Below are 18,053 nucleotides of genomic sequence, written 5' to 3' on the forward strand. Positions count from 1 at the left end.
TCCAAAACACACAGCTCTGCAGCAGAGTGTAGAACAGGCATGATAGGAGTCCAAAACACACAGCTCTGCAGCAGAGTGTAGAACAGGCATGATAGGAGTCCAAAACACACAGCTCTGCAGCAGAGTGTAGAACAGGCATGATAGGAGTCCAAAACACACAGCTCTGCAGCAGAGTGTAGAACAGGCATGATAGGAGTCCAAAACACACAGCTCTGCAGCAGAGTGTAGAACAGGCATGATAGGAGTCCAAAACACACAGCTCTGCAGCAGAGTGTAGAACAGGCATGATAGGAGTCCAAAACACACAGCTCTGCAGCAGAGTGTAGAACAGGCATGATAGGAGTCCAAAACACACAGCTCTGCAGCAGAGTGTAGAACAGGCATGATAGGAGTCCAAAACACACAGCTCTGCAGCAGAGTGTAGAACAGGCATGATAGGAGTCCAAAACACACAGCTCTGCAGCAGAGTGTAGAACAGGCATGATAGGAGTCCAAAACACACAGCTCTGCAGCAGAGTGTAGAACAGGCATGATAGGAGTCCAAAACACACAGCTCTGCAGCAGAGTGTAGAACAGGCATGATAGGAGTCCAAAACACACAGCTCTGCAGCAGAGTGTAGAACAGGCATGATAGGAGTCCAAAACACAGAGAAACCGTCATCCATCCCAGTAGTTGTTTCTTTATTTTTTAATCAATCTTAATTCTCTGACATACACTGAAAGTACAACTCACAACAATATCAGATATCATTTCTTTTTTTGTTGTTGCTGTTGTTGTAAAGACACAAACATGAACCGAAGACAACGAGTTACAGTAAACGGACATTCACTGTGAGACCAAACAACAATCAGCTGATTCATAAGATCCAAAGGAAAGGGTCTCTACCTGGCAGACCACAACCTCCTCTACTCTGCGCTTCTCTGCCCATCAGTTGGAAGAAGAGTCTGGAGTAATCTAGAGTTATTCACCATGGCATAAACGATTAGGTTTTGTACAGTAGCAGGTTGAGGATGAGAGACTGCATCTCCATAGGCTGTCAGGGTTGAAGCTGCTGTACGAGTTTAGTTTAGTGACCCCTCCCAATCTGTTCCACCTACCTTACCCTTTTATGATTGAATGAAGGAATGGTTTATGTGTGAACAGTGTTACTTCCTCTCTACCTCGCCTCCTTTTCCAATGCATGTCTTTATTGGAGATTCTATCTATCAAATAAACATGGAGTCAGACTCTGTTCAGGAAAATGACCTTTAAAACTAGCTAAAGAAGAGCTAACAGAGCTCTCTGTCTAACAGAGCTCTCATTCTAGAAACCAGCTCCAACTCTCATCATCTTGACAGTGACTTCTGGCCTCCTCAAGCTCACAATCCTGGAGTCATGTCATCTTTTTGCATCCTTCAGCTTTCCTTCTCTTAAAACAAAAGGCCAGGATGGCCAACTTTCAGTTTTCACAAACTAACTAAGCAATTTACTCAGGGACTACCAAAACCGACAGACTACTCAAATTATTTTGGAAGCAATACAATACAAAAGCCCATACGATTTGACCCAAAGGAACAGTGAATGTCCATTGAGAGCACCAGAGCATCACAGAGCCAATCACATTGACTCTAGAGTAGGCCCTTCATCAGATCCCTCACCTGAGCCCCTCCCAGTGGTCGGCTCCTTTGACAGTTGGGATCTAACAGGAGATTCAGCCAATCGGGGCATCTCCCCGTCCTCTCCTTGGCTGCCACTGGTCGGGCCTTGTGCTGGGTCGTCTGCCGGGTCATTGCTAGTGTTGAGGAATGCTTGGTACTGGTTCCAGAAGCCCACGTTGCTCCTGGTGGCTGGCGGGGTGGAGGACATTGTAGGTGTGTTAGCAGGAAGTCGCTCAGACGCTGATCGACCGCTCCGTACAGGGGGACGTGTTGCCTTGACAACCCCTCCATGATGCTTCATGTGTCCCTGTGGATGAACATGAAAATAACAGATTTTATAAGTGCCACTCCGACCAACCACTGAGTCACCCTGGCTGGATATAACATTTATATCACAAACATTTAGCTTGACTGATTACCCTCATTAAACATGTAGTCCATAGGAGAGGACCACATTTTTTACCAACCCCACACCAATCTTTACCCACATCATTCTCTCTCCCCATTCTCTTACCTTCAGTCCACTGCGGCTGGCATACTCTTTCCCACACTCGACACAGCTGTAGGTCTTTTTCTCAGGGCGTGACAAGGGAGGGGGGAGAGTGGGAGCCAGACTGATTGGAACAGTGCCTTCCAGTCGGTCTCTGACACCACCCATCCCATCCTCCTTCCCATGGGAGCTGAGGTACGCCCCCAGCCTCGTCTCCCTGGTGTAGGCGACAGCTTTCTGGGGAACATCCCCAGCCTCAGTGTTGCCTGTCTCTGTAGTCTCTGACAGTGGTTCCATTCTGTGGTCCATATCAAGCACAGGGGCTTGCTTTGGTGCTGCAGGTGGGGAGGTTTCAACCCTGTCTTCCTCTGTGGGCTCTGGGGTGTTGGGTTTAGTAGGCTGTTCGGGGTCTAGTGTGGGTGCTAGGTAGGTTTTCGGGTACTCTGGGCTAAGGACAGAGGTAAAGGAGGGGGCTGGGCTAGGGTGTGCTACTGGGGCACCAAGTGTTGGAGTACTCAGTAGATCTTCCAGGTTTGATCTTGGGCCAGGGAAGAAGACATCGAGAGGAAGGGAATTCTCACCCAATAGACAGTCTGACATCATGAGACTGGACAAGGGGGTGGTTTTGAGAACACTGGAGGAAGTGTGAGCAGGGCTTGTCTTACTCGCTGGAGTATCAATGGTTGTATCAAGGAGTTCCGCATGTTTTCCATCACTGACTGGGGAGCTTGAATCGCCCAGGGCTGGAGGTGGGGAGGGCACGCTGACACACAGGACCGGGGGGTCGGCGCTGCCAGGCGGAGGGGTAAGTGAGGTGGGGTTTAGGAAAGGGTCAGGGCTGAGGTCAGAGGGTGGGATCAGGTCAGGACTGGAGGAGTGAGATCTGCTTGGCTCCCCGACACACGCTGGTGATGTCAAACTGACGGATATGGGGGCAGAGGCTCCTACTAGGGTTTGAATGTGGGTGGACGCTGCTGAGCTCTTTGACTGGCTGCCTGAGGCTGCAGTGAAGCTCTCAAAAGAAACATCGGAGGTGTCATTGGGCTGGGGCTGGGATTCAGCGTCTGGCTCTGCTATTGGCTCTGACAGAGACTCCGGAGCTCCCTCCGGTGGCAGCTGCCCTCCCAGGTGCATGCGGATGTGGTGTTGCAGCACCAGTGCATTGGTGAACTTGCGCTGGCACAGTGGGCAGGAGTTTTGGGCACGGGAGTTGGGCGGGCGGGCACGGTGGGTGGCCAGGTGGGACCGCAGGCTGCCCTTGGTGGAGAAGGAGCGTCCACACAGTTTACAGGGGAAGGGGCGCTCACCCAGGTGGGTGGCCTGGTGCAGACGCAGTGCCCTGGGGCAGCTCAGCACACGTAGACATACCCCACACTGGTTGGGGGCCAGGGAGCCAGTGCTCATGATGCCTAGGCCGGGGAGAATGGCGCCTGCCAGAGCGCTGCCCCCGTTGGCACTCATGCCCAGAGCGGCCACCATCTCTCTGGTGAAGTTGGAGACAGAGGTGGGGACGTGGGTTGAGGATGATGGGGAGGCCATCACGTAGGTACTGGAGGTACTAGCACCCATGAGGCCACTGCTGAACAACCCAGTGGAGGCCATGCTGCTGTGAGAGGTCTCCCCTGAGGAGGAGGCCCAGGAAGAGGAGGTGGGAGGCTCCTTCTCCAGCTTTTCCACCAGCCGCTGCAACTTGGATGTGTCTGAGGAGGGAGTGGAGGAGGAGGTGGAGGTGGTGAAGGCCTGGGCTTTGGGGTAGTGGGAGAAGGGGAAGGAGAGCTGAGAGTGGGTGGAGGAGAGGTGGGAAGAGCCTGGAGCAGGGGGCGGAGGGCGGAGTAGGCCCAAGGCAGGGTGATGGTGTGGGGAACCAGAGGGGAAGAGGAGTTTAGGGAGGTGGGCCAGCTGGGAGTAAGCAGAGTGAGACATCATGGGAAGGTGAGGAGGCGTGTTCTCATCAAAGCACTGCTGCTTGGCCCCTTTAAAGAACCCAGCAATGGCGGAGGCGGCCGAGGAGGGGACAGAGAGGTGAGAAGAGGCGAGGGAGGAGGACGCAGAGGAAGAAGAAGCGGATGTGAGTGAGGAAGCAGCAGAGGATATGGAGGCAGCGGCCGCTGCAGCAGCGGCTTGGTTGAGCCGCAGGAGGGAGTGGGCGGTGGAGATGAGGGCCAGGTCCACACTGGGGGGCAGGGGGAGTGAAGAGGGGGGAGCACCGGTGGATATCCCCAGAGAAAATCCCCCTCCGGCACCATCCACCTCCATACCGTCTCCATACGGGTCATCCTCGGCTCGCCGTTTACGACGCCTCTGAGCCTGCGCTGCGCTTACGCTCAGGCCAGTGCTGCTCATTGGCTGACCCTGGGGCTCAGACCCCCCCACTGGTCCCATACCCATTCCAAATAGGGAGGGGGGGAGGAGGGAGAGCGAGAGCTCTGGGTTCTGCTCGCGGTGGCGGAGGAAGTGCACCTTGAGGTTGCCGCGGGTGGTGAAGCGGCTGAGGCAGACAGGGCACTGGTAGGGCCTCTCACCCGTGTGGGAGCGCAGGTGGATCTGCAGGGACGAGTCACTGCTGAACAGCTTCCCACAGAACCGACAGGCATGCTGCAGACGCCCCAGGGAGGATGATGAGGACCCCGCTGAGGAGACAGACAGGTGGGGCTCCTGAGAGGAGGGCGGTGCCATAGAGGCCGTGGTGGGCAGGGGCGGGGTGAGGAAGGGCAGACCACTGTGGCCACTGGTTAAGGTGGTGTTGGGGGATTTCTCATGGAGGAAACGAGTGGGCAAGGCCAGGGAGAGGGCCAGTGGGTAGTTGGAGGAAGCCATGGTGGAGATGGCAGACGAGGCAGAGGAGGAAGAAGAGGAGGAGGAAGGGCGGACACTGGTCCCAGGGTAAAGATAAGACCCAGTAGCCCCTCCTGCACCCTCCATCTGAGGCTTGTGTGGACGAAGGACATGGGACAGGCTGTGGCTGGGCTTGGAGGGCTTGGAGGCAGGCTGGGGAGGGAGCAAGGTGGAGAAGCAGGCCAGGAGAGGGGCTACAGTGTTAGGAGGCTGAGTGGGTGTAGGCTGGGGAGGACTGGACGTCCTCTCACTGCCCTCCAGACAGAGCTGGGGCAGAGGAGGCAGGAGGATCTGGGGCACCTCCAGGGCACAGGAGGCCCCACCCAGCCGCAGCACCTGCCTGCAGATCTCCTCCGTCATCTGCATCTGGTGGATTTGCCTCTGCTGCAGCACCCGCAGCTCTTCCAGGATCACTGCAATGCTAAGGTGGGCACGGGGTGGAGGGGCAGAGGCAGTGCCCGGGCTTGGGGAAGGCGTCACAGGGCTGGGGGGGCCCTCTGGAACGGGGCTAGGGCTGCCGGGGTGGGGCGGGGGGCATAGGGAAGCTGATGAAGAGGAGGAGGAGGTGGTAGTGGCTGACACGCCTAGCTTGGGAGAGGCCATGAGGGAGCGGGGAGGGTGGATCTGACTGGAAGGTGACGTGGAGGTGAGGTCGGGGAGGGTCAGGACTGTCTGGGAGGAGAGGGAGGGATCGGGGAAGTCAGGGGAGAGGGAGGACTGGGGGTCTGCGAGGGAGATGGGGCAGGGAGTGGGCTGGCAGGGAGAGCGGGAGAGGGGGGAGCCCTCACTTGGTAGAGAGGGGGTGTGAAGCCCCCCGAAGTTGGGACCTTGAGCCAGGGAGGGGTGGTATCTTTGAGGAGAGAAGGAAGATGAAGAGGATGAGGAGTCTGTGGTCAGAGGAAAGGAAAATGACTTCACTGCCAACTGGTCATCTGAAAAAAGAAGAGAAAAAAGACAAGAGAGAAGGTTGACTTAGTTATTGTAATATTGAGCAAGACAGAGCTTTGAATCTACTTAACACACTTTTACTACTTTGGGTTCATAAAATCTATTTGAGCACTGCTCAGAATGCCCAGAATGCTCAGAGTGTTTTCAACCAGTCAACCTTTTCTGACAGTGAGTGTTGACACACCAATGATGATCAGTGGATAGCAAAGAAAAGCAACTGAAGCAAATCCATCATACAGGTAACAACTACGAGTACATGAAATGCCTCTGTCCCTCTGAGAATTGTGATTTCCCAAGTAGTAGCAGATAGGACCGAAGCCTATACATTCGGAGACCATGCAGTCAGGTGAACACCAGAACCCTGCCCAGTTTGCCTCTTCGCTCTTCTCCACCACCTCATCATCCAAACTCCCCCTCTCTTTCCTCTTTACTTCACCCTTTATTGGTTTTCTTCCTTGTCAACCCCCCCCCCCCACACACACACACACAAATTCCCCTGGCTTGCAAGACTACACCATCCACACTGAGCAGCCTACCTTGTTTCCACGGCAACACAGGACAGAGGACAATGGTCCCTAAAACCTCTTACAACCCTGACCTCTGAAAAAGACACGCATATACAGACATGCCCTCTATCACACTCTCTCGCTCTCTCTCTCACTCTCTCCATTTGTTCTGTCTTTCATCTCTTGTTGCACCCTTCCCCCATAACCCAGTAGGGTGTCAGGGACAGGCAGTCTGTGGGTACTGGACAGTGGCTGTGATTGGCAGGCAGACTTGACCTTAAGAACACTGGGGTCACACATTCCTTCTAGTTCTGGGCAGGCAGAGGAAGAGGTGGGGGCAAAATAAAACAAACAGGCTACCAGACTCGATGACTCGCAGACCGGCAACGACCACACTTCACTACCAAAACACACACACGCACACAAATACACACACACTCCCACATCTACAATAACAAACACAATATTACTACACCATACCACTACAATGTTACGACACTATTAGACCCAACTATACTGGTTGCAGACCTACAAATGCATATATACACACACAGTGCATTCAGAAAGCATTCAGAACCCTTGACTTTTTCCACATTTTGTTACGTTACAGCCTTATTCTAAAATGGATTAAATATTGTTTTCCCCTCATCAATCTACACACAATACCTCACAATGGCAAACAGTTTTTTTAGACATTTCTGCAAATGTATAAAACATCTAAAACTGAAATATCACATTCAGACCCTTCACCCAGTATTTTGTTGAAGTACCTTTGGCAGCAATTACAGCTCGAGTCTTCTTGGGTATGACGCTACAAGCTTGGCACACCTGTATTTGGGGAGTTTCTCCCATTCTTCTCTACAGATCCTCTCAAGCTCTGTCAGGGTGGATAGGGAACAGGTATTTTCAGAGATTTTTGATTGATTTCAAGTCCGGGCTCTGGATGGGCCACTCAAGGACATTCAGAGTCTTGTCCAGAAGCCACTCCTGCTTGGTCTTGGCTGTGTGCTTAGGGTCATTGTCCTATTGGAAGGTGAACCTTCGCCCCCAGTCAGAGGATGTGAGCGCTTGGGAGCAGATTTTCACCAAGGATCTCGCTGTACTTTGCTCTGTTCATCTTTCCTTCGATCCTGATTAGTCTCCCAGCCCTTGCCATTGAAAAACATCCCCACAGATGCTGCCACCACCACGCTTCACCGTAGGGATGGTACCAGGTTTCCTCCAAATGTGACGCTTGGCATTCAGTCCAAAGAGTTCAATCTTGGTTTCATCAGACCAGAGAATCTTGTTTCTCATGGTCTGAGAGTCCTTTAGTTGCCTTTTGGCAAACTCCAAGTGGGCTGTCATGAGCCTTTTACTGAGGAGTAGCTTCTGTCTGGCCACTCTACCATAAAGGCCTGATTGGTGGAGTGCTGCAGAGATGGTTGTCCTTCTGGAAGGTTCTTCCATCTCCACAGAGGAACTCTGGAGCTCTGTCAGAGTGACCATCAGATTCTTGGTCACCTCCTTGACCAAGGCCCTTGACCCCAATTGCTCAGTTTGGCTGGGTGGCCAGCTCTAGGCAGAGTCTTGGTGGTTTGAAACTTATTTTATTTAAGAATGATGGAGGACACTGTCTTCTTGGGGACCTTCAATGCTGCAGGCATTTTTTGGTACCCTTCCCCAGATCTGTGCCTCAACAAACTCCTGTCTCGTAGCCCTACGGACAATTCCTTCGACCTCATGGCTTGGTTTTTTCTCTGACATGCACTGTCAATTGTGAAACCTTATATAGACAGGTGTGTGCCTTTTCAAATCATGTCCAATCAATCGAATTTACCACAGGTAGATATAAAGGATGATCAATGGAAACAGGATGCACCTGAGCTCAATTTCAAATCTCATAGCAAAGGGTCTGAATATTTATGTAAATAACATATTTCTGTTTTTATTTTTTAATACATTTGCAAACATTTCTAAAAACCTGTTTTCACTTTGTCATTATGGGGTATTGTGTGTATATTATTATTTATTTATTTTGCTCCTTTGCACCCCATTATTTCTATCTCGACTTTGCACATTCTTCCACTGCAAATCTACCATTCCAGTGTTTTACTTGCTATATTGTATTTACTTTGCCACCATGGCCTTTTTTTTGTTGCCTTTACCTCCCTTATCGCACCTCATTTGCACACATTGTATATCGACTTATTTTTCTACTGTATTATTGACTGTATGATTGTTTTACTCCATGTGTAACTCTGTGTTGTTGTATGTGTCGAACTGCTTTGCTTTATCTTGGCCAGGTCGCAATTGTAAATGAGAACTTGTTCTCAACTTGCCTACCTGGTTAAATAAAGGTGAAATAAATAAAAAGATTGATGATGATTTTTATTTATTTAATCCATTTTAGGATAAGGCTGAAACGTAACAAAATGTGGAAAAAGTCAAGGGGTCTGAATACTTTCTGAATGCACCGTATAGCAAGGATCATCAACTAGATTCAACCACCAGCCAATTTACTTCTTGAGTGGCTGGTCAGAGGGCCGGAACATAATAAAACAAAGATTTTTAGATTGCAAATTGACTGCAAGAAGCCTAAACAAATTTAATATTTGACTAAAATATAATAATTTCAAGCCTTGATTACATTTGGGGACATTGCCTGGCGTAGTGTGCCGTCTTTCGGATGGGACGTTAAATTTGGTGTCCTGACTCTCTGTGGTCATTCAAAATCCAATGGAACATATTGTAAAAGTAGGGGTGTTCACCCTGATGTGATGGCTAAATTCACAACCTGGCTCCATTCCATCATGGCCACCTAATCATCCCCCTCATTCCTAATTGGCATATATCACTCTCTACCTGATAGCTGATGCGTGGTGAGCGTTCTGGCACAAAAATGGTCGCCGTGTATCACTGAGGTGGGTGCTACACATTAATGGTGAATGAGGTGAGTTTCCTCCTACTATGTAAACAGTGGTGTAAAGTACGAAAGTAAAAATACTTGAAAGTAAGTCATTTTGGGGGGTATCTTCACTTTACTTTACTATTTATATTTTTACCAACTTTTAATTTTACTTCACTACATTTCCTAAAGAAAATAATGTACATTTTACTCCATACATTTTCTCTGACACCCAAAAGTACTCGCTGCATTTTGAACCAATTTGTAAGTCGCTCTGGATAAGAGCGTCTGCTAAATGACTTAAATGTAATGTAATGTAAATGAATGCTTAGTAGGACAAGAAAATGGTCCAATTCACACACTTATCAGGAGAACATCCCTGGTCATCCCTGCTGCCTCTGATCCGGAGGACTCACTAAACAGAGAACATCCCTGGTCATCCCTACTGCCTCTGATCTGGCAGACTCACTAAACACATGCTTCATTTGTAAATTATGGCAGTGTTGGATTTGAAATAATATTTTGGGGAAAATGTCTGGTTTGCTTAATAGAAGGAATTTGAAATGATTTATATATTTGATATATTTATATATTTTTACTTTCAAAAACGTAAGTATATTTTAGCAATTACATTTACTTATAATACGTAAGTATATTTAAAACCAAATACTTTTAGATTTTTACTCAAGTAGTATTTAACTGGGTAACTTTTACTTTTACTTGAGTCATTTTCTATTAAGGTATTTTTACTTTTACTCAAGTATGACAATTGGGTAATTTTCCCACCACTGTATGTAAAAGGCTTTGAGTACCTCAGTTGGCAGAAAAGCGCAATATAAATCCAATCAATTATCATTTATTATTTGTATTCGATCACATCTCTATATTATTCGTGGGAATACTTGGGAACATATTTCCAAAATTAAAATCGCTTGGATCTGATTTCCTGGTGTTTTTATATATATATTTTATATATTTACACACATATATATATATATATATATATATATATATATATATATATATATATATATATATATATATATATTTGGCTCAGAAAACTTGGGGGCCAAATAAAACTGCCGTGGGCCGGCAGTTGGGGAATCCTGACACGCACACGCACACACTCACACACACAGAGACAAGCACACGCACACACACAATATTACTAAAACCTACCACTACAATGTTACTAAACTATTACATCTAAATAGCCCTCAGTGACTGGTTGTAGACTTACCAACGCATATAAACACATATAGACACACACACACTAGTTCTTGGGTGTGTTCATGCCTCACTGCTCAAAGCCCTAGAGGGACAATGGGATTGCATGTTATTGCAGTTACAACACCTTATAAAGCACCTCTCGCGTTCATCAGTTCCTGTACCATCTCCCTCTCATCTCCTACATGGCATTTCATAATCCAAATAACATGCATATTTGGAACGATAGAGTTGATTTGACTTTTCAGTGTAACACTGTAACATCTTCTCTATCCTCTATTGCCTCTACATTTTCATCTTTCCTCCTCTTCATATGCCAACTAACTGGGTGGTCTGTGTCTTTGAATCTGCCAATACAGGGGGGGGGTTGGTGAAGGCAATGAGAAGGAAAGAAGCACATAAACTAATACATAGGATTAGAAAGAAGAAAACAAGACTCCTCAAACACAATCTTTGCAATAATATCGCACCATTGATGACATATTAAAATGAGCATCATAGCATCCCCTCACCTTTAGATTCTGAACTGGCAGAGATAGGGTCAACGTTTTCACTAAAAACTCTCGCCAAAACTTTCCAGGTGACAGGTACTATATACTGTCTCTTTAAGCCTCTTTAAACATGTGCCACTACACAAGCACTGTTCTGTGGAGGAAATCAAGTTATTAACTACCCAGAAAAAATATATTTCCAAAAAACAGCATAACAACTTGGCCTATTTATTTGAAAAATCATGTCAAGCTATATTTTGAAAAACACAAATGGAGAAAAACAAACATTTGACAACACAACATAAAAAAAGGTAATTATTTCCATACTAATAGCTACTGCATTCAGCTGTTGACTTGCATATCAATAATAGTCCATTTCTCACCATGCTCTAGTATTGGAGAGGCGGCAGGGAGCGGGCTCATGAGCTGCTGGGGTCGTTTCTGTTTCCGACGAGACATGCTTCAGCAGGACGCGACTGATGCAGCGGTACATGGGCCAACAGAATGCTTAGATTTTTTCTCCCTGCACACTGAAAAAGTGGTTAACTAAATTACGCGAATTAGAAGAGAAGCACAGGTGAATTTTCCGCCACAAATGTCCAACTCCATTGGTGGCATCGTGGTGCAAAAGTGAAAAACTTGTGAAGACTACAGGCATGTGTTTCAATTCTTTCTCTCAACAAGTCTCCTTTTCTCAAACTCACCGTTAGACCCCCCCCCCCCCCTTCTCTCACAAAACACACACACACACATAGTCCTCTTGTTCAACCACTACATTTGCATTCAAATGGCGAATGAACACCACTTCTTTTGAGCCATGACTCCCTCCTCACTCCTCTTGCCTCCACCTCACCCACAAAAGCCCATCACGTTCTGTCATTCAGACAAACATAATCATGTGGACCCCAAAAAGTGCTGTCCGTTGATTTAAATACTAAAGTTTTGCATCCCCATGACGCAAATAAAACCTTAATATTGCACTACATTTTATCTTCGTCCATATAGCCTACATTTGATGAAGAACAGTAGGCCAATGAATTTACACCTCTCACTTGATTTAATTTGTGTCTTTGTATCAGTTTACACGGTTTACTATACTTGTGAGTACCAGAAGTCCTCAAAAGAATAGTAAGCCAACTAAAATTCAGAGAAGTGAGGACATTTTTCCAGTCCTCACTTGTTAAAAGGCTATTTTAGGGGTTAGGTTTAGGGTTGGGGTTAGAATTAGGGTTAAGGTTAGGTTTATGGTTAAGGATTAGGGAAAATAGGATATTGAATCGGAATCAATTGTTGGTCCCCAGAAAGTCCTCACAAGTATAGTAAGGCATAGCTATGTGTGTGTGTGTGTGTGTGTGTGTGTGTGTGTGTGTGTGTGTGTGTGTGTGTGTGTGTGTGTGTGTGTGTGTGTGTGTGTGTGTGTGTGTGTGTGTGTGTGTGTTCGTGTGTTCGTGTGTGCGTGTGGGGTTAGGGGGGGTAGATCCAGTAAAAAAAAACATTTAAAAAAATCTCTCACTCTGGCTGCCCCTCATTTTCATTACCTCTCCACGTGGTAAGCAGTAGAGCCGGATGTTGAAAAGGAAGCATTGTGCTTCGCGTCAGTGGTCCTGTGTATTCGAGAGGCTCACGGAGGGTGATGCTCACTCAGCTGTGTCCTAGCGCCATTGTCGCGAATTCCTGTTCATTCAGTGGCCTGTTAATGGAGCTTTCGCATCGGGAACGCTGGAAGGGAGGTAGATGGAATTCCAAGTTGGGGTTCCACCAATAGATTGGTTGGACACCGCTGCTCACCGTCCGTCAATCATCCATTACAAAGAGTTGACTGGACTCACCTCTTTGAATAGTATATCTATAATCAAGGGAGGATGCTATTTTGTGGGTAGGCCAACCTGTAACCAAACATGCACGCACATGCTCACACAACCACACACACACACACACACACACACACACACACACACGCGCACACACACGCACACACGCTCACACAACCACGCACACGCACACACAACCACACATGCTCACACAACCACACATGCTCACACAACCACACAGACACATGTTTGTTTTTCTATCCTTGTGGGGACCAAACAATTGATTCCCACTCAAAACCTTATTTTCCCTAACCCTTAAACTCAACCTAACCTTAAGTAGTATTTTTATTTATTTTATTTTTACTTTACTAGGCAAGTCAGTTTAAGAACAAATTCTTATTTTCAATGAATAGTGGGTTAAACTGCCTGTTCAGAGGCAGAACGACAGATTTTGTACCTTGTCAGCTCAGGGATTTGAACTTGCAACCTTTCAATTACTAGTCCAATGCTCTAACCACTAGGCTACCCTACTGGCCCCTGGATGCAGCACCCTAAACCTAAACCTAACCCCTAACCCTAAACCTGACCCCTAAGCCTAAAATTGTGGAGACAGGCGAAATGCCCCCACTCGTCAGGATTTTCCTCATTTTACTATCCTTTTGAGGACTTCTGGTAGTAAAGGATAGTAAAACTAAAAACACACACATACACCTTGTCTTATTTTTCCAATGGGGTTTACAAGCTTCTGAACCTGGCAGGTAAATTGTGCCAGGAGATGGTGATGTTTCAAATCACTATCACTAGCTATCTAGTCTCGACAGGTTGCCTCCCACAATGTAACAATTTTCCAGCCTTAGAGATGTATAGAGATCGCAACGTTGTAGATGTCCCATTGTAGTGTTTGTTTCCTCGTCCCCAGGCCCAAATTGCTGGTGCATAGAGCCTGGTAACAGTGTGGGACTGTTTGGGGTGTGGACTTACTGGGTGACATGATACTCAATTCAAATATTGCTGTTCATGCTAATACATAGCTAGCCAGCGTAACTCTGCTAGCCGTCCTGTAACATGATTGAATGCATTCAGTTGTGCAACTGCCGAGCTATCCTCTTTTCCTTCCCTTCAAATAGAAAAGGCGTCGTAGTTGTGCGGACCACTATCCCCGGTAAAAAGTACAAGCACGAGTCTTTTCCGTACCAATGGCAATGATGCAGAACGCTAAGACTACTTTAAAGCACTAGGGGAAATTGTTGGACACATCTCTGTGGGAGATGGCTTGCCACAGGCAGTTTGCGAGGGTGTCAAACTCTTCTTGAACACCCTTCTTAGAAGATACTACAAGCATATCTTTGAATTGGCGGGAATAGGCGGTTTATTTTGAGAAAAAGAATATCCATATTTCGCGAGCTAACCAAGTCCTCTTTGTTGCACACAAACAACAACAATACTGGCCCCCGGATGCAGCACACTTCAGCAAAGGTTCTAAGGGTTGCACTAGATGATGATAGGCTTCAAGGTTACTCCCGATCTGAGGCGCTTGGAAACCAGATGGTTCAACAAAGGCTGGTGGGTGAGATTAGGGCGTCTGTGAGAGCACGGGGCAGCACCATTGAGGCCATCTCCATTTTGAAGTAGCCTATTTTCTTCTTCTACTACTTCTATAAATTGTTTTGTTTTTTTTACTGAAAGGGTGCATACTACCACCTGGAGTGTGTTGTTTGAACAAGTATAAAGCCAAGGTTGGTGATTTACTGCCACCTGCAATTATGGAATGTTTGCTCACAAGTATAATTAATTGGTTGATCCCTTCTGGGCTCGCCATTGAGGTTATCTCCATTTTAAAGTTGTCCATTTTCTTCTTGTTTTTATGTTTGAAAAAAGTGTCAAGCTAATTTTGGTGACGAACCACCACCTGCAGTGCTGGAGTCTGCGTGATTGATTTATTGTGCCCACTAGATGGCGGTCATACAGCTTAAAGCCATTTACAAACTAGGCAAACCAATTTGAAGAAGAAGACTGCTCTGATCACTGGCTAATCAATCCAACCCATAGGAATTTCCACCCAGTTGACTGCTTTACAATGGTGGAAGAACGTGTTATTTCCATGTAATGATCTCTATACATCTCTATGGAACAGGGAAGCACGTCACTGGCTTATCTGGTGACATCACAGCCTTATCAGCTTGTTGCCCTAGCATCAACATCCACATCGGACACAAATTAGTAGCTAGCTAGTTAGCGAGATGGAAAAAGATGAGCTTATTTTTAATGAGTGCATTTTGCAAGTGGCTAGTTTGCATCATCTACTGTCACTAAAACCACTGCAAAGGTTTTGCCCCTTCCCAGATTATTTTTCTTCTCCGAAACGTCAATGAGAATCTGATATCTTCCACATACCTAGAGCTGTTGCTCTAGACCTGGGATTTCCGAGACTTCTAGCTACCACTAGCTAACAGGGGAGAAATACAACCTACACCACATAAATGCCTCTCTCACATCTGCTTATTTCTGTCCCTAAGTGTTAGGAACTCCACTCTCCATCCCCCATGACCAGTTCCTGAGAGACTAGGAGGTAACCTAAACCTGCCTCTCAAACTGTCTCTGACCTGTGTCGTGATAGGTTGCTAGGGAGTTTACTAGGGGGCCAGACATCTGCCCATCCTCTTGATTATACAGGTCACAAAATACTTGGAAGTCTCCCTCAGGCAGTGGCAGAGAGCAACATCTCTGTTTCTGCCCATCAACACCTGGACTCATTTATATCTCTGGACTTGTGGGATGGTGTGTGTGCCCAAAGTGAGTTTGTACATTTGTATATTGTTCTTCATAGTTAGTTACTACTACTATTGCCTATTGTATGTTGCCCCTCTGAGTTTACTGTGTTGTGTAATACTCTGCAGGTGGCATATGCAATCTATACAGTCCTTACTGCTATAGTCTGTAAGATTCAGTATCTGTGCATTTGTGCCCTGGTGTATTCATGTTGTATGTGTGTATTCATTACCTTTGTTTCTGTCCATTACAGAACCACTACCTTTCCTACTTTTATAATATAATAATAATATATGCCATTTAGCAGACGCTTTTATCCAAAGCGACTTACAGTCATGTGTGCATGTACATCCATCCCCATTTACATCTCCATCTCCAGAGTGTGTCAATAAAGTTATTGTGTGTATCAACTCTGGGCATGTCTTATGCCCCTCTAACCAGGGGCAGGGTCAGTGGGTCACAAACCAGTAGAATACTTTCTTTTACTAACACTAAAACGGAAACGAAATAATGTAAACACGAAATAGGAATGTTTTTATCAAACTAAAACCTAATAAAAAATAGTAAATCAAGTCGGGAAACTAAGTGAAACTAAACTGAATTTAAAATCAAATTGAACAACGAATAGAAATAAAAACGAACAGAAAAACTGCAAAACTATAATAGCCTTTTATCGCATACTAATCCACCTAGGTGTGTTTTCAACTATTTTGCGATTATAAACCTTGAGTTTCTACTGCTGGGTGGAGAACCCTTACCTTACCACACACACATTTTACATTAAGGCCATAATTGCATATGCACAGCTACATTGCAGGCCTGCCACACAGTCGATTTGCATGAAAAGTTAACACAAAACAAACAGAAAATGATACAGAAGGCTTAAAGAAATGAAAGGCCTTATGACGCACGTTTAGCCTACTATATAGCTGTAGTGCCCACAAAGCTGGGCAGCTTGCTCTTCATTTCTGTTATAGGATACTTAGTTCCCTGTGTTGCACTTGCACTTACATCACATTATGGCCAACATGAAACCCTTTCAGAAATGTACAGTATGCTATAGTGCATCATATCATGTGTGAACAGGATTGTGCACAATTGTGTAATTTTTTTGCCCAAAATGCACATTTCTTTGCCCTGATTTTGACCGTATCCTCCTGTTCTACATAGGCCCGCACATCTGGTACGCACATCACCACCCCACACACACACACACACACACACACACACACACACACACACACACACACACACCCTCTGCTGTTTCCCCAAACCAGTTTTAAAGAACCATTCAAAATCGATTGATATAAACATACATCTTGTAAATATCAAGCAATTTAAATATAATTTGGTATTGTGGATTATAGGCCTACAAATATCTGAACATTAAAATAAAAAAGACAGTTATTCACCAAGCCTATTTTGTGTTACCTCTAAAATAGGTTTCCCATTCACAGTTGGCACCATGGGTATGACTATTCTATTTGGGGGCTATGCTTTGAGTCAACAACAATGTATTCCTCATAATACAGTTGTCATCCTTGCTTCCCATAATTTGGACATTGAATGTATAGCTTAATGTGTTGGGATCAACGTGTCTGCTGCCAGACAGTGATGTATAGGCCTATCCTGATTTGGCTGTTTGATGTGGCCTACACGTATACATTTTAGAATTCGCTTTTCAAAGACGTAAGATATATTTATACAACCTTTCATCAATAGAAACAGTGTTTTATAGTTAAAAATAAAAACGAATAATAAATCAAAACCGTTAGTGTATCGCAAACTATTTAATTATATTTAAGCATAGCCTATTGTGCCAACAAAGCATTTGTGTTTTTCGTAGCATCGCACCATGACATTTAAATCGACGATCTAACATTTGAAAAACGCTTGAGAACAGCGCTATAACTTCTGCTGTCCCGCTACTGTACCGGCGACCTGTTGCATGCGTGCGCGCGCACTGATCATAACAAGTTATGATTTCATAAATTATTATGACTGCCCTAAAATATCGCTACAAATTGCTCATGTCCCTCGTTTGCGTCGTCGACATAAATAAAATAACGGAATTTACTCACCATGTTAGAATCGATGATATTTGACTGTGGTTTACAAAATGATAAAATATGTTGGGCAATAGGCTAAGTCTCCCAGTCGGGACATCGACATAGCCTTTTCCGGCATTCAGCCACAAAGATGCGCAGTCGTCCCTGAGACAGACGGGCGGAACACCGCATTGGCAAATTATTTATTTATATCGTCGCAGTGTAGAGGGACTATTTGGTATCTTAAATGTATCAATTCATTGTTTTTACTGACCCAGAGAAAGAGGCGGGGGAGGGTGAAGATAGGCTAGCCTACTATGCGGTAATGAAAGGGAATTGGATTAGTATTCCTGTCATCCTCCTCCCCTTCCCTTTTCAATCCTCTTTGTAGGCTATTTGGCGA

At 46.0% G+C, this 18,053-nt stretch overlaps 1 protein-coding gene across 3 annotated transcripts; it reads right to left on the reverse strand.

The window, feature by feature from the left end:
* On the reverse strand, positions 1-18,053 carry LOC124041590 (sal-like protein 2). Of its 3 annotated transcripts, XM_046359333.1 has the most exons (5): positions 17,684-17,914; positions 12,561-12,741; positions 11,406-11,552; positions 2,153-5,895; positions 1-1,945 (listed from the first exon to the last, which is right to left on the reverse strand). In XM_046359333.1, exons 3-5 carry the CDS (start codon positions 11,479-11,481, stop codon positions 1,598-1,600), a joined length of 4,167 nt encoding a protein of 1,388 aa, XP_046215289.1. In that variant the 5' UTR covers positions 11,482-11,552; positions 12,561-12,741; positions 17,684-17,914; the 3' UTR covers positions 1-1,597. The 3 variants fall into 3 exon arrangements, with proteins under 3 accessions (XP_046215289.1, XP_046215291.1, XP_046215290.1); XM_046359335.1 differs by lacking the exons at positions 12,561-12,741; positions 17,684-17,914 and adding an exon at positions 17,925-18,053; XM_046359334.1 differs by lacking the exon at positions 12,561-12,741.

The sequence above is a fragment of the Oncorhynchus gorbuscha genome, linkage group LG08, assembly GCF_021184085.1.
Source record: "Oncorhynchus gorbuscha isolate QuinsamMale2020 ecotype Even-year linkage group LG08, OgorEven_v1.0, whole genome shotgun sequence".
Lineage (NCBI taxonomy): Eukaryota > Metazoa > Chordata > Actinopteri > Salmoniformes > Salmonidae > Oncorhynchus > Oncorhynchus gorbuscha.

Excerpts from the sequence above, each read along its gene's own strand:
- LOC124041590 (XM_046359335.1), bottom strand. The coding sequence starts at position 11,481 with ATGTCTCGTCGGAAACAGAAACGACCCCAGCAGCTCATGAGCCCGCTC. Across the intron at positions 5,896-11,405 it reads CTCTCCAATACTAGAGCATG|ATGACCAGTTGGCAGTGAAG; the intron begins GTGAGAAATGGA and ends TTCTTTTTTCAG. Across the intron at positions 1,946-2,152 it reads CCAGCCGCAGTGGACTGAAG|GGACACATGAAGCATCATGG; the intron begins GTAAGAGAATGG and ends GTTCATCCACAG.